This window comes from Pediculus humanus, genomic scaffold (genome assembly GCF_000006295.1).
Source record: "Pediculus humanus corporis 1103172108251 genomic scaffold, whole genome shotgun sequence".
NCBI lineage: Eukaryota > Metazoa > Arthropoda > Insecta > Psocodea > Pediculidae > Pediculus > Pediculus humanus.
Window position 1 is genome coordinate 138,821 of NW_002987820.1, and position 13,861 is coordinate 152,681.

The 13,861-nt window shown below is 26.5% G+C and overlaps 3 protein-coding genes across 3 annotated transcripts; 1 reads left to right on the top strand and 2 right to left on the bottom strand.

Moving 5' to 3' along the window:
• Window positions 1–963: 963 nt before the first annotated feature.
• Window positions 964–2,494, bottom strand: Phum_PHUM468530 (uncharacterized protein; the record flags this gene model as incomplete). Its single annotated transcript, XM_002430212.1, has 2 exons — window positions 964–1,260; window positions 1,943–2,494. 2 exons carry the CDS (start codon window positions 2,492–2,494, stop codon window positions 964–966), a joined length of 849 nt encoding a protein of 282 aa, XP_002430257.1.
• A 918-nt stretch (window positions 2,495–3,412) lies between these two features.
• Phum_PHUM468540 (uncharacterized protein) lies at window positions 3,413–4,318 on the top strand (the record flags this gene model as incomplete). The annotated part of the gene is made up of 3 exons (XM_002430213.1): window positions 3,413–3,636; window positions 3,715–3,746; window positions 4,170–4,318. 3 exons carry the CDS (start codon window positions 3,413–3,415, stop codon window positions 4,316–4,318), a joined length of 405 nt encoding a protein of 134 aa, XP_002430258.1.
• A 1,737-nt stretch (window positions 4,319–6,055) lies between these two features.
• Phum_PHUM468550 (uncharacterized protein) lies at window positions 6,056–11,521 on the bottom strand (the record flags this gene model as incomplete). The annotated part of the gene is made up of 16 exons (XM_002430214.1): window positions 6,056–6,330; window positions 6,398–6,511; window positions 6,604–6,799; window positions 6,905–7,127; window positions 7,227–7,553; window positions 7,723–8,305; window positions 8,374–8,575; window positions 8,673–8,841; window positions 8,910–9,115; window positions 9,197–9,331; window positions 9,411–9,662; window positions 9,759–9,938; window positions 10,290–10,508; window positions 10,584–10,877; window positions 10,953–11,249; window positions 11,438–11,521. The coding sequence occupies 16 exons, from the start codon at window positions 11,519–11,521 to the stop codon at window positions 6,056–6,058; spliced, it is 3,756 nt and encodes a 1,251-aa protein (XP_002430259.1).
• Window positions 11,522–13,861: the final 2,340 nt, after the last annotated feature.

The window sequence follows — 13,861 nt, forward strand, 5'->3', positions numbered from 1 at the left end:
TGAAAACTATAAATTTAGATATTAACCCAAAAAAACAAAAAAAAAAAAAAAAAAAACGGAAAAAATTGCGAAATAAATAAATAAATAATAAACGGATTTTTTATTTTGAAACTTTTTTTATAAACACGCGCATGCGCACACGCACACACTCTATTCCATCGTATAACCTTTTTTTACAAAAGGGGAACCCCCCACGAAAAAATGTTTTTTTTTTTTTTTTTCAATGTCAAAAATAAATAAAAAAAATTCATATATATTAAAACAATTTTTTTTTTTTAAACGAAAAACAAACAAAAAAAAATTTTTTTAACAAATTTAAAAATACAATGATTACAAAAAACAAAAAAAAAAAACAAATGCGTGAAAAACAATGATGATAATAATAGTAATAATAATAATAATATTATTATTCACAAATCGCGTCAATTCAAGTGTTTTTTCTTTGTTTTTCTTTGTTTTTTGTTTTCGTTTCTCACCGCAAATAAAACGAAAAGTAATAAAAAATTAATATATACATAAAAAAAAAAAATTTATTTGTTTATTATTATTAATAATAATAATAGAAAAAAGCTATTACATAATAAATTAATAAATACAAGTCGAATGAAAAATAAAATAAAATAATAATAAAAAAAAAATGTCCTCGTTTTTATTGTTTTTCCTTCTTTTTTTTTTAAATGCAAACGCGAGTTTTTCCTAAGCAAATGTTTTATTATTATTATTATCTTGGATTCGTTTATAAAAATAATAATAATAATAATAATAATAATAATAATAATAATAATAATAATAATAATAATAATTCGTTTAAATTGCATTTTTATATTTCAAATAATATATATATATATAAACAAAATTTTTTTTTTAATTTTTTTTTTTTTAGAATAAATCTTTGGCGATATTTATCATCATCATTATTATTATTATTATTAGTTTTTTTTTGTTTATTGTTAAACGTAATAACTAGCTCACGGTTATGGTCGTCAGGGTTGATTCTTTCGATGGCGAACTACTTATTTGTTGAAGTATTAAAGCACTTTTTAATTCTTGTCTCGCTTTGTGAACGACGTAGACCAAAAGTGTTATTCCGAAGACTATTTGTATTGATAACACAATGAAACCCGTTGTTGCTTTCGAATGATCGTCTAGAACGTCTTCTATCGATCTCAGTGTACTCCCCAAATATGTGGCAAGACATTGAGCGGGTAACAAACCGAAAAATGTCGCCGTGTGACACGTCTTTGGTGGTATATCACTCAGCTGTAAGAAAATACAGTTGACATTTTTTTCTTCTTCACCTCTCTTTCACACACACACACACAAGCACACACATGTACACGCACACACGCACATACACACAAGCACACACATGTACACGCACACACACACAAACACATTCATTTATTTAAATAAATAAAATTAAACAATTTATTATTTTATTTTAAATTTGTCTGTAAAAACAAATAAATCAAATCTTTGTAAATAAAATAATTTAATTATTATTATAATTAATATAAAGTAAGTAAAACTAATATTTGAGAATAATAATAATAATAATAATAATCAATGTGAGAAATTAACATGAGAAAACAACAATACAGTTTGTGTAAATAATACATGATATCGAGTAAATAAAAATTATTGTCACTGTAAGATAAATAATAATAATAATAATAATTTTTAATTAATATATATATATATTTATATTTAAAAATTTAATTTCGACTTTTTTTTTTTTATAATTTTTTAAAAAGTTGTTTGTGTTTCCTAAAAATAGAATATTGTTGCTAATTTTAAATTTTGATAATGAATGTGTTTTGTTTTTGTTTTTTTTTTTTTTTGTTTTTAATTATCATGGATTTGATGATAATATGGTAATTAACAATTTGTTTTTCTTAAAAAAAAAAAAAAAAAAGAAAGGTATTTGTTATTGTATACTTACTGCAAAAATTGTATTTTGCAAACCGAATGGAATCGGTGATAATCTGCATATCATGACTATTTTAAATGCTTGCGAACCGGAAATAACTCTCAAAACAGCTTGAGCATTGTCACTTTCACTTATTTTACATATTGGATATTTGGCATGAAAGGATTTAATAGTGTAATGTGCAATTGCAACACCTGTATTCGCAGACACTATAACAACTATTAATCCATGCACTACACCGAATAAATAACCGCTTGAAAGCACTAATAACATGTAACCCCATAAAAATGGAAAAGAAACTAATGTAAATAATAAAATAAATAATAAATTAACTAATATCGGATCCTGATAACTGATCCATATTAATAATGCTTTCACATAAGTTTTACATACATACATAACAAACATTAGAAATAAAAGCGATGTCAAAGTCCAAAAACAGGTACACGATGAACTTAAACTAATTATTTTAGTAAATTTATCGATAAGAGAATTAGGATGTGGATTTTTGTGTCCGTTTAAACCATATTCAACTCCTTTACTTGTTTGTATTCCCTCTAGCATGTCACCCATTATTATTAACTAAAACTTAATTATTTATTTTAAAAAAAATCACCAAAAGGTTTTCACTTTAAACAAGTGGGTCGACTAACATTACTTAAAAATACTTGACTGAAAAAAAAAAAACACATTTGAATTGTATAAAACTCGTTCCACTATATATAATTTAAATTAAAATTTTTAATTTTAATTATTTAGTAATTTAAATGAGAAACATTTTTACCAACGATTAACATAACAAAGAGTTTTTCTATTTTGTTTACTAGATAAAAAAAAAAAAAATTTTTCATTGATTCTATATTTGACACACGTATTAATAATAAATATTTTTATTAAAATATATTAAAAAATTATAAAAAATATTTAATTTATGATTTATTTTTAAACCGTGTAAAAGATTAACTAATTCAAAATTTTTTTTTAAATACGAACGATATTACTGAATGTCACCGAAACTATTAATTTAAAAATAAAAAAAAAAGAAAAAAATCACTCACGATCACTTTTATGAACACAAATGTAAAATGTTTTTCTTTTTTTTTTTCTCTCTCCAAATTTTTTAATTGCACTGTCATTAAAAAAAAAAAAAATTCAAAAAAAAGTCAAAATCACAAAATACCACAAGTTATCCACTCGCGTATGAAAAACATTCTGAAATGATTTACACATTTTGGAGGCAAATCACTGAGTTTATTACGAATGACGTCATAAAAAATTTCAACCAATCAGAGATCGTTTTCACATCCACGTGGTATAAATAAATTTCTTCTGCTTATTATAAATGTGTATGCATTCTCGATGACGTAGTCGATTTATAAACGTTTCGAATTACTTTAGAAATGTTAAAAAAATTTAAAAAAAATTATTGTTTATAAACAAACTGCGTTATTTAGAAAAAAAATTTTTTTATTTTTTTGTAAAATGTTTAAAACAAAACAATTATTAAGGAATAATGATTCGCCCTATGATTCTAATATGAAACCCATAGCTGCTGATCCTATATGGAAAAGAGCAATTACAGCTAATTCAGAATGGCCAGATAAAGATGAATTTTTGGATGTTATTTATTGGTCCAGACAAATTATTGGAATTATTGTTGGAATCGTATGGGGATTAATTCCTTTAAAAGGATTTATCGCATTATTGTTGTAAGTTTTTTTTTTTTTTTATCTATCTAAATACACAAATCCTTTTATATTAATTGTAAATTTAGTTTCAACAAGTAAACATACATTATTTATAATAAATTACGATAGTAAATAATGACCCTCGTGGGAAAATTATGACAAAAGTCGGTCATTTTTTAATTGAATTGCCAAATGGCTTTTTTCAATTATGCCAATTGAAAAAAATTTCTTTTTTCTTATTTAAAATAAATTTTCATTCATATTTTTTATGTTTTTGTTTTGAATAATTTCCCCTCCCCCCAATAACGATTTCCTTTTCCTTTTTCTTTATTAAATTTCTCATTTTCTAATTAACTAATTAACTTAAAAAAAAAACAAAACAAACTTTTAGCTTTGCCGATTTTACTTTATCAAAAAAAATAAACAAAATAATGTTAAAAATAAATATCGATTTATTTTTTTCAAATTTGTACAATTTTATAACTACAATAATTGATTATTTATTATTAATTTTACATTTATTTATAGATTTGCTATTGTAAATGCAGGAGTTATTTATATATATTTCAATTCATTTCAATCAATCGATGAAGAAGAATATGGAGGAGCATGGGAATTGACTAAAGAAGGTTTTATGACTTCCTTTGCCGGATTTTTAGTCACATGGATTATTATTTATTCCGGTCTACACTTTGACTGATAATAATAATAATAATAATAATAATAAATATTTAACATATTATTAAAAAATCATCAGGATTCATTTACTTTATTTTTTTCTAATAATTTCATTTGGTAAAAGACAGGGAGAGAGTGAGAGCGAAAAAATTCTTTTCCAACGAGAAAGAGAGAGAGAAAAGTAATCGAAATTAATTTTTAAAAAATTTACAAAAAAAAAAATAAATGGCCTGTAAAAAAAAAAAAAAAAAAAAAAAAGAAGCTTTAAAATTCTTCTAGTAGAATATTTATTACAAAAAATAAATAAAAATGCAAGAGGATCAATTTAATTAATAATAATAAATAAATAAATTTATAATCGATGAAATATTCTAAATGATCAATTTTTTTTTATAAAACCAATAAGTAAGTAAGTAAATAAATAAATAAATAAATAATGATGATAATGATAATGATAAAGCAAGTGAAATTTAGTTGACATTAGAAACAATGTTTTTACTGTTGCTCTATTTAATAATGTATATTTTTCTATTAATTCTTAACAATACATGAATGTGATTACGAGTATTATGTTATTTATATTATAAAGTGTATTATATATATTACAGCGGATTTAATAACAAAAAATAATAATAATGATAAAAGACAGCAGCTATACATAAATTATTATTATATTATTATTATTATTATTAATTTTAATAAAGTTATAATAGATTAAGTGGATAAATAACGAATAAATAAAAATTAATTAATTTCGTTCATTTTGTTTTTCTTGTTTTTTTCTTTCCCCCCCCCTCCCCCCCCTCCCTGAAATTTCCCATATCGTGCGGAAAAAAAATTTGTCATTTAAGCGTAAATGAAAAATGTTTATATTATTATCATTATTATTATTAATTTTTTGTTCGAAAATGGCGGGGGGAGGGGATAGAAGTCAAGAGGAGGGGAAAAAAAAATTAATAACAAAAGTGAATCCATGAGATTTTTAAAATGCCGCGATCGTTTGAGTGAGTGAGATGGTGAAACAGAGAGACATAGAGAGAGAGAGAGAGAGAGAAAATGACGACGATTCCAACAACGAACAACAATAATTAATAATTTTAAACAAATAAAATTTAATTTTTTTTTTTTTTTTTTGTTAGGGCAGAAAATTATCGAGATCAACCAATGAATCGAACAAGAACAACAACAACAACAACAAAAACTTTCTTCTCTCCCTCTCTTTTTTTCTTTTCTTTTCGTCGGCGGGTTTTTTCTTTTTTTTTTTTTCTTCTGATAAATGATAACAACAAAAACAAAAACCGTAAAAAAAAAAACTCCTCTCAAAATAATTTTTTTTTTTTTAAACTATCAATCATAAAACAAACAATAATAAAATAAAACGATATTAAAAATATATATAAGAGACAAGAAAATAATAATAATAATAATAATACGTTTATGATGGGTTTAAAGCTTTTCCGTAATAATAATAATAATAATAGAATGATAATTAATACCTTAACTTCCGTTTTATTTGAAATTCAACACGTTCGCATTCCTTTCCAAATTTTCCAAATCCGGTGCTGGAGGTGCGGTAACTTTCAATTTAAAATATTGACTACTGATAACGTTCGAACTCAACGTTGCCGAATTTGTTTTATGTCCGGTTAACGAAACGTTATTCGATTCCTTAGACGACATCTTTAAAATAAATAAATAAATAAGTAAATTTTTTTTTTTTTTTTTTTTTTTAATTCGAGACAAAGGGAATCGTATCGAATTATTTCTCACTTGCCTTGTCTAAAGCTAATGTCGAACATATCGGACACTGATAGTCCGTCATGCAATCTTCGTGTTGGGAATGACCGCAAAAAAATATAAAAACTGAACTGTTGACCAAAGGTTTGTTGCAAGCCGAACACGATGAATTCGATGCTCGTATGCCACGTTTGGCGGAATCGATAGAGGACACCAATTGCGAGTACAAATCCGAGCAGACGACTTTTTGCGTCGTTTTCACCAATTGTTCTTCGAACCAAGTGTTCTCCAACATACCTGTCGTACGTCAACGTCGAAACATTATGTCACATCGATGAAAATCGATATCGATTCAAAAACCTACCCGTTAGTAAATGTCTGATTTCTCCGAACGTCGCCACGGAATTCGTGCGATGAAGCAAATGTTCTAAAATGAATGAAGGATTTGCGTGTCCCATCGTTCCGCTGAGAACCATCGCTATCAAACGTGTTTTTTCTAAAAAATGAAAATTTTTTTTTATTTATTTAACGGCAACGAATACATTTAGTAAACCAAAAAATTGTTGTTACCTTTTTGATCGATTGAATTTTCGCACGTGATTAACACGTCCAATAACGTCAGCCAAAGTTTTTGAATGTTCGATTCGCCATTTTTCGTTTGAAATCTTTGAATCAATCCTATTAATTTTTTAAATAATTCATCTAATTCGATTTGCGTAAAATTTATTGAACCGTTTAACATTTTAATTAATTTATTTTTTAAAACCTGAAATCACGACAAAAAAAAAAAAAAATTATCAACGATGGGAAAACGGCGGGGGTGGGGGGCGGGCAGAGAGAGAGGGAGAGAGAGAGAAAGAGAAAAACACACTTCAAACGCTTCTTTACAGTCTTCGTTTTTTTCTAATAAATATGCCTGAGCTTCTTCGTGATTACAACTACGTGCTATTTCTAAAACTTCATTTAAATTATACAAATCCGTACGAAATTTCAATTCTTGAACGGCCGATTTCGGATCTATTTCAAATATTAATTTAATGTATTTATTAAAATATTGCACGAGAAGTGATGAATCGCCATCGCTCACGGAATCCCTATAAAAAAAAAAAAAAAAAAAAAAACAAAAAAAATTTTTTTTTATTTTGTTATTTTAACCGAAATTACGTTTAAACTGTCGGAAAATTATTACTAACTTTGATTTTCCATACAAGATAGATTGTAACAATGCCAATTGATATTTGGGATTTTCTTTCAGATTATCCAACAAATCCGGCAATTTATTTAATGCGTGGGTGGCGATTATCGTTGAAGTTCTTTCAACGTCTAAATCCATTAAATCTTCAATTTTGCTACAAACTTTTTCCAATATGGGTTTCGCATCGTCCGTGTTTTTGTACAAAAGTAATATATTTCTCAAAAATGAAAATACTTGTGGTCTTCGCAGCGAGTCTTGTAGGTAACATAAAAACACTTGATCCCATTCTCCATTTTGTTCGTGTATGGCTTCGCAAACTCGAAAACTTACGTCGAAAAAAAAAAAAAAAAAAGAAAAAATCATCAATCAATCAATTTGTACGTGCCTCGAAGGAAAATTTTAATAATTTTATTAAAAATAAAACAATGAAGATTATTAACACGTTGTAAAAAAAAAAAAAAAAAAAAGGCAATCAAAAAGTCAATTAATCTTACAATTTTGCTTTTCTCGCCAAATCTAATATGTGATCTTTGGAATAGTCTTGTAAACCGTCGGCTCTGAAAACATCCAATAAAGCCTGCTGTCTTTCTTCCAAATGTTCCGGACTCGTCGTCGTCAAATACCCGAAAATCTTATCGAATAAATCTTTATCAACAATTAAACCGTTAAAAGGCCGGCTTATTTGCCTTGCCAAAAATATATACAAAGCACCGATTTCGTGAACGGTATAACCCGAATTATCCACCATTATATGCAATAAAATATCTATTAACCTTTGACGTTGTCTCAAACCAACGTCGGAAGTGAATTCCGGTTCTGTAAATGCGAGAGAAACAACGTTTAAAAATTCCCTCGTGTCGAAATGAATCAAAGTTCTCAAATACGGATAGGGTAACTCATTGTCGTCTGCATCTTTGCTGTGAAGATTCGTAAGGCATTTAAACATTTCGTATTTAACGTGTTGAACTGATTCCTTTGCAACATCACCGATGGGATAACCTCTTCCCGCTAAACAACAACTAACATACACTAAAAGTTTATTTCCCAATTCAACTTCTTTGGCAGTTAATTTGCAACCTAAAAAAAAAAAAAAAAAACAAAAAAAAATTCACTCAAGTCAATCCTCAATCGATTTGAATTCTTACTTCCTTTAATAATTTGAATACCTGTCGTTAAGGCTTTTTGTAAAATAGGAACTAACTCGTGAATGGGAGTAATATAATCGTTTAAAGCTTTATTATGTACGTAAATAATGGCGTCGTACAAACCGTGAGCCCAACAAACTTGCATTACTTGATGAAGATCCAACGAACCAATGTCCAAATGAATGATGCAAGCTTCCAAAGCCTTAAATTTATTACAAAAAAAAAAAAAAAATTGTTTACATTGTCTTTATGTTAATAAGAATTTTTTTTTTTTCTCTTTCTCGATATTTAAAATTTACTTGAAGCTTTCCAGTATTTTCATAAGTGTTGACGAAATGCTGTAATATGGACGGTGGTATTGAAGTCAATTGATCGTTGAGAATAAACGGTTCCAATCCTTCTAAAAATATCCTTTTCAAATTGGAATCAATAGAAACGTAATCCCACAGCGTGTTAAAAATTATATCACTGAAAATAAAATAAATTGTAAAAGCACAATTAAATAAAAATAAAAAATTATTATTTGGCGTTCTTACTTGTATTGCACGGAGACCGCATATTGCATTATGGCCGAAATATCATCGATGGGATTTTCCATGTCTTCAATGAATTGTTCTAAAATTTGAACGATTTTACCCTTTGCAATTTCTTTCCTCCTTTCTCTAGATCCTTTTAAACCTAATGCATCTTTCGGTTCTTCGTAAAAAGAAAGTCCTAAAGATAAAGCTGCAAGATATTTTTTCTAAAAAAAAAAAAAATTCTTAAAAAGGAAAAAAAAAAAAAATCAGAAAGAAAAATGGCAGTATTTCATTAGCATTCTTACTTGTTTTACTAAATGATTCAGTCTTTCAATCCACGGTCGTATGCTCAGTAGGTGTACTGTTTTAGCACCTAAAACTAATATTTGATTTCCATAGCCCACGATTGTGTTGTAACAGGCTTTTTCACCGGCCACGGCCTTAAATAAAAACAAAAAAATTTGTGTAACGATGGGATAGAACTTGGATATTGATCAAATTATCATTGCTTATTATTACCATAGCTTGGCTAACATTACCACCTGTCATGAGACCTTTGAAGTTACTTGATTCGTACACCAAACCAATATCAGAAAGATCTAAATTTTCAAGTTCTTCGTGAGAATGAACGTCTAATAAATGCAATCTTTCACTTATGTCGACGGCTGCAATGGTCCAAGAATTTAACCAATGCAAAGACAATAAAGAATAATTAACGACTAATTTTTGCAATGCTGCTACTTTTAATTTTGAATTAGAATCTGAAGAGATCTGCAAATAAATTTATAATTTTAAAAATTATCAATTTCAATTTTATTCATATTGTGACTTTGAATGAGGAAAAAAAAAAAAGTTTGTGAATCTTACTTGAAAAAAATGAATAAAATTATCTTTGGCAAATGCCAAAACTGGATCAATAATTTTGCCATTACCAGAAACCTGAATGACGACAAACTGCCAAGATACCAGTGGTAAAACTGTAGAGCCAGGAGGAAGAGCTTTAACTAACACAACTCTCATTTTGGGTCTGATACTGACAACAATTACCTATTATATAAAAACATAAATACTATTTTAAAATGATTAAAATAATTTTTATACTAAATACTGAAGTGAAACCTGAAAAATTAATTCAAAAACAGATCAACTAACTACCTTTAGGCCAAGGAAAAGCTTCTTTTTCCATCTTCAAGGGTTTAAAATAATTATAAATCCAATCACACATAGATTCCTCAAGTTTTTAAAAAATATTCTTTCACAATTTCTTCCATAATATGTCTTTAAACTATTAAAACAGCATGACTGGGTCTAACCATTTTCAAAATATTTCTTCAGAATTTATGGAAAAAAAGGTTTTGTAGACATATTAACATGCAATGAAATAACTTTTCTAATTACCTTTGAGAGAGTGGCCATGGCAACTAAAATTACTCCTTGCAGAGGATGAGAAATCAAATGATTAAGTAAGAGAGGCTGTATAACACAAACTTCTCCTCTGCTCCCAGAGAAAAGGCATTTCGAATTACAACCCCTCACTCCGAGAGTTCTCGTAAAGTGTAATTCAAAAACCGAACCGCCAGAATCTGAACAAAGTGCTATCGCAGGAGAATCTGTGAACTGATATGAATAATTATTTAAAAAAAAAAAAAATTAAAAATGAAAATATGTTTTTGGGGAAAACATTGTTTTTACCTTGACGCTTAGAACGGCAGTACCAGGAGGATGAACATCCATTAGAGTTCTAATTAATTTACCATTGGTCAAATCGTACATTAAAATTTGGCCTCTTGCAAAACCAGCCAACAGCCTAGTTGAATCATTGTTAAAACACAAACAAGAAACAGATCCTTGATCTTCATCTGTATTACTCAAACACCATTTTAATGTTTGCCTACTGTCAAATACTAATATAAGTCCATGTGAAGTTCCAACGGCAACCATGCTAGTAACCGTTATTGCTGTCGCATAGCCTGCATTTATTCTTTCCTGTAATTTATTTCAATAAAACAAAAATTAATTTTGTAAACTCCAATGACACTTCGAAAAAAAAAAAAAAAAAACTTTTTCACTCACAGCAGAACTAATTTGTGTTGAAACACTTTTGAGCAAAACAAAACGTAGAAATGCAGTTGATGAAGAAGAATCTTTTTTATCAGATGAAGTCCTACTTCTTCGACTAGCTATAGATAGAGTTTCACTTCCCCCTTCGATACCAATGAGGCTGGAATGTATACCCTGAGACCAGTTAAGTGAATCACAGTCTTCATTCAAAGATATATGATCGTCTCCCTCGTTTAAAATACTTTCTAAAGTAGGTGGTTCGATAATTTGTGGAATTTGATATTCGGCATCGTCCAACTTAAAAAAAAAAAATTATCAAAATAATATATATATATATATAATATTATCAATCAAATCAACGGAATAATTAGTGGAAATTTAAATTTTTTTTATAATTTTAACTTAAATTAAATAAAATACGAAACGAAAAACTATTCGAAAAGATAAAAATTACAATGGATTCGTAAAATTAATTTTCAAATAACCTCTTCGATATCGAAATTAAAAGAACCGATGTCAGTGTCTTCATACGAAGAACCTTCATGATTGTTTCTATAATCATCCGACATTTTTGTTTTCAAATTAAAACGTGCCAACTTTAAAAAAAAAAAAAAAAATTTAATTTTAACGGATCATAAAGGAAACAAAACAAAAAAAATTTGTTTTTATACTCTATGGAATTAAAAAATTCGTTAAAAAAAAAAAACTCCGCGCCTTTTTTTCCCCCATTTTCCCATTTTACACATTTATACGTAAAAAATAAATTAAAAAAAATAATTAAAAATTATTTCGAAAAACTTTAGTCGACAATTTAATTAAATAAAAATATTTTTAACGATATTAATAATTAAAAATTTGTAAAAAAAAAAAAAAAAAAAATCGAAGAAAATTAACGTTGAAAAACCGGAAACCCTTAGGAATTATAATTAACACGTGTAAAATTTATATATACACGTAACGAAAAATATTAAAAATAATATAATTAAAAAAAAAAAAAACGAGTAAATTATCATTACTATTATTATTAGTTTTAAATTATTCAAATCGGAAAAAAAGAATCGATAAATTATAAAAAAAAAAACCTTTAAGAAAAAATAAATAAAAAATAAATGAAAATCGTGTTTGGGTTAAAAAAAAAAAGGAAAACGGAAAACGTCAAATAATTTAAAAAATTTTTTTTTCTTTATACTATTTATTATTTATAAAAGACGACGACGACGAAGATTTTCACAAGGATGTTGTAGTAATAATATTAAATGACATGAAAATAAGAAACAATACAATGTTTTTGACGTCATCATCAATATTTTATTTTAATTAACCGTCTAAAAGTTAAATATGAATTTTCACACACACACACAAAACTCACGGACGTAACGATCGGTGGTACGAAAAAAAAAAGAAATTGAACATGATGATGATGATGATGATGATACTAGTCGAATTCGAATAGTAAAAAAACTAATCGATGGGAAAGTTAACAATGAGATTACACATTCAATTTATAAAAAAAGTGTTTAAAAATTTCATATATATCGAATAAGAAACCTGTGATATCCAACCAAGGTATCGAAAGAGTTATGCTACGGAGCATAGCGCACCATCTCAACTTAGCCCCGAGCCTGAAGAAGATTAGAAAAAGAGAGATGAGAGAGATGAGTGAGAGAAAGAGAGAGAGAGAGAGAGAAACAGGTGGAAGAAGTTGACAGCCGCGCGTTAATGTTGCGTTTTTTTTTTTTTTTTTTTTTTTTTGTACAGAACAGTCAGAAGAGAGATATAACCACCATTTTTATCGGTATTTTTTTTTTATTTTTATTTTTAAATTTTCTTTTTTTTTTTTTTGTTTTTTATATCGTCGATTTTCGCGGGGGGGTAAATCATCCCCCTTTCCCCTTATAAAAAAATTTTCCCTGTTTTTTAATTTTATTTAAAATTTTAACCGATGAGTGATAAATCGAATAAGTGATACGAGAAAAAAAAATAAAAAAGTTTGTGTGCGGACATTTTTTTTAGTGTTATATACTCAATTAAAATTATTAATAACATTTATTAAGTGACAAATAATAATAATAATAATAATAATAATAATGAATTGATACTATATCAAACTGTGTATTATTATTATTATTTATATATTTTTTTTTTTGCTTATTGTCGTGAAAAAAGTGATTTTATTATACTTAATGTGTGTATATTTATGTAAAATTTAATAAAAACTTTTTCTATAGAACCGTCGGATAATAATAATAATAATACTTGTTTTATCAATGATTGTAAATGATAAGAAAAGGAAAAAAAACCGGTAAGTTTTTTTTTTTTTTAAATATAAACATAAAATAATAATAATAATATTATATTACGCGTGTTAATTTTTATAAGAAGAAGATATATGCGCCGGAAAAATTTATTAAAAAAAAAAATGCGTGTGCGTGTTCGCGTTTCCGCGCGTTATTAATATTATAATAAAATACGCAATATAAATAATATTAATAATGATAATAATATTTTTTTATATGAAATTATGCTATTAAGTTATTTTAAATGATTTTCTCCATCAATTACAACTTTTTTTTTTTTTTTTAATAAATTTCATTTATGTATATATATATTTAATAAAAAAATTTATTTCGAAATATATATATATATATATACGCATATTTAATAATAATAATAATATTAATAATTTATTTTAAATAAGCTCTTGTTGCAACGTTTATTATTATTATTATTTTAAATGTGCATTTAAAAAAAAAAAAAATTTATACTCGTTTGATTGACAAACGAACGAACAAACGAACAAACAAGCGAGCGAACAAGTAAAAAAAAATGGATTAATAATTTTTTATGTACATAATTCGATCGTTTTTTTTTTTTTCAAATTTTTTTTTAAATTTTACACTCTCGCGTTA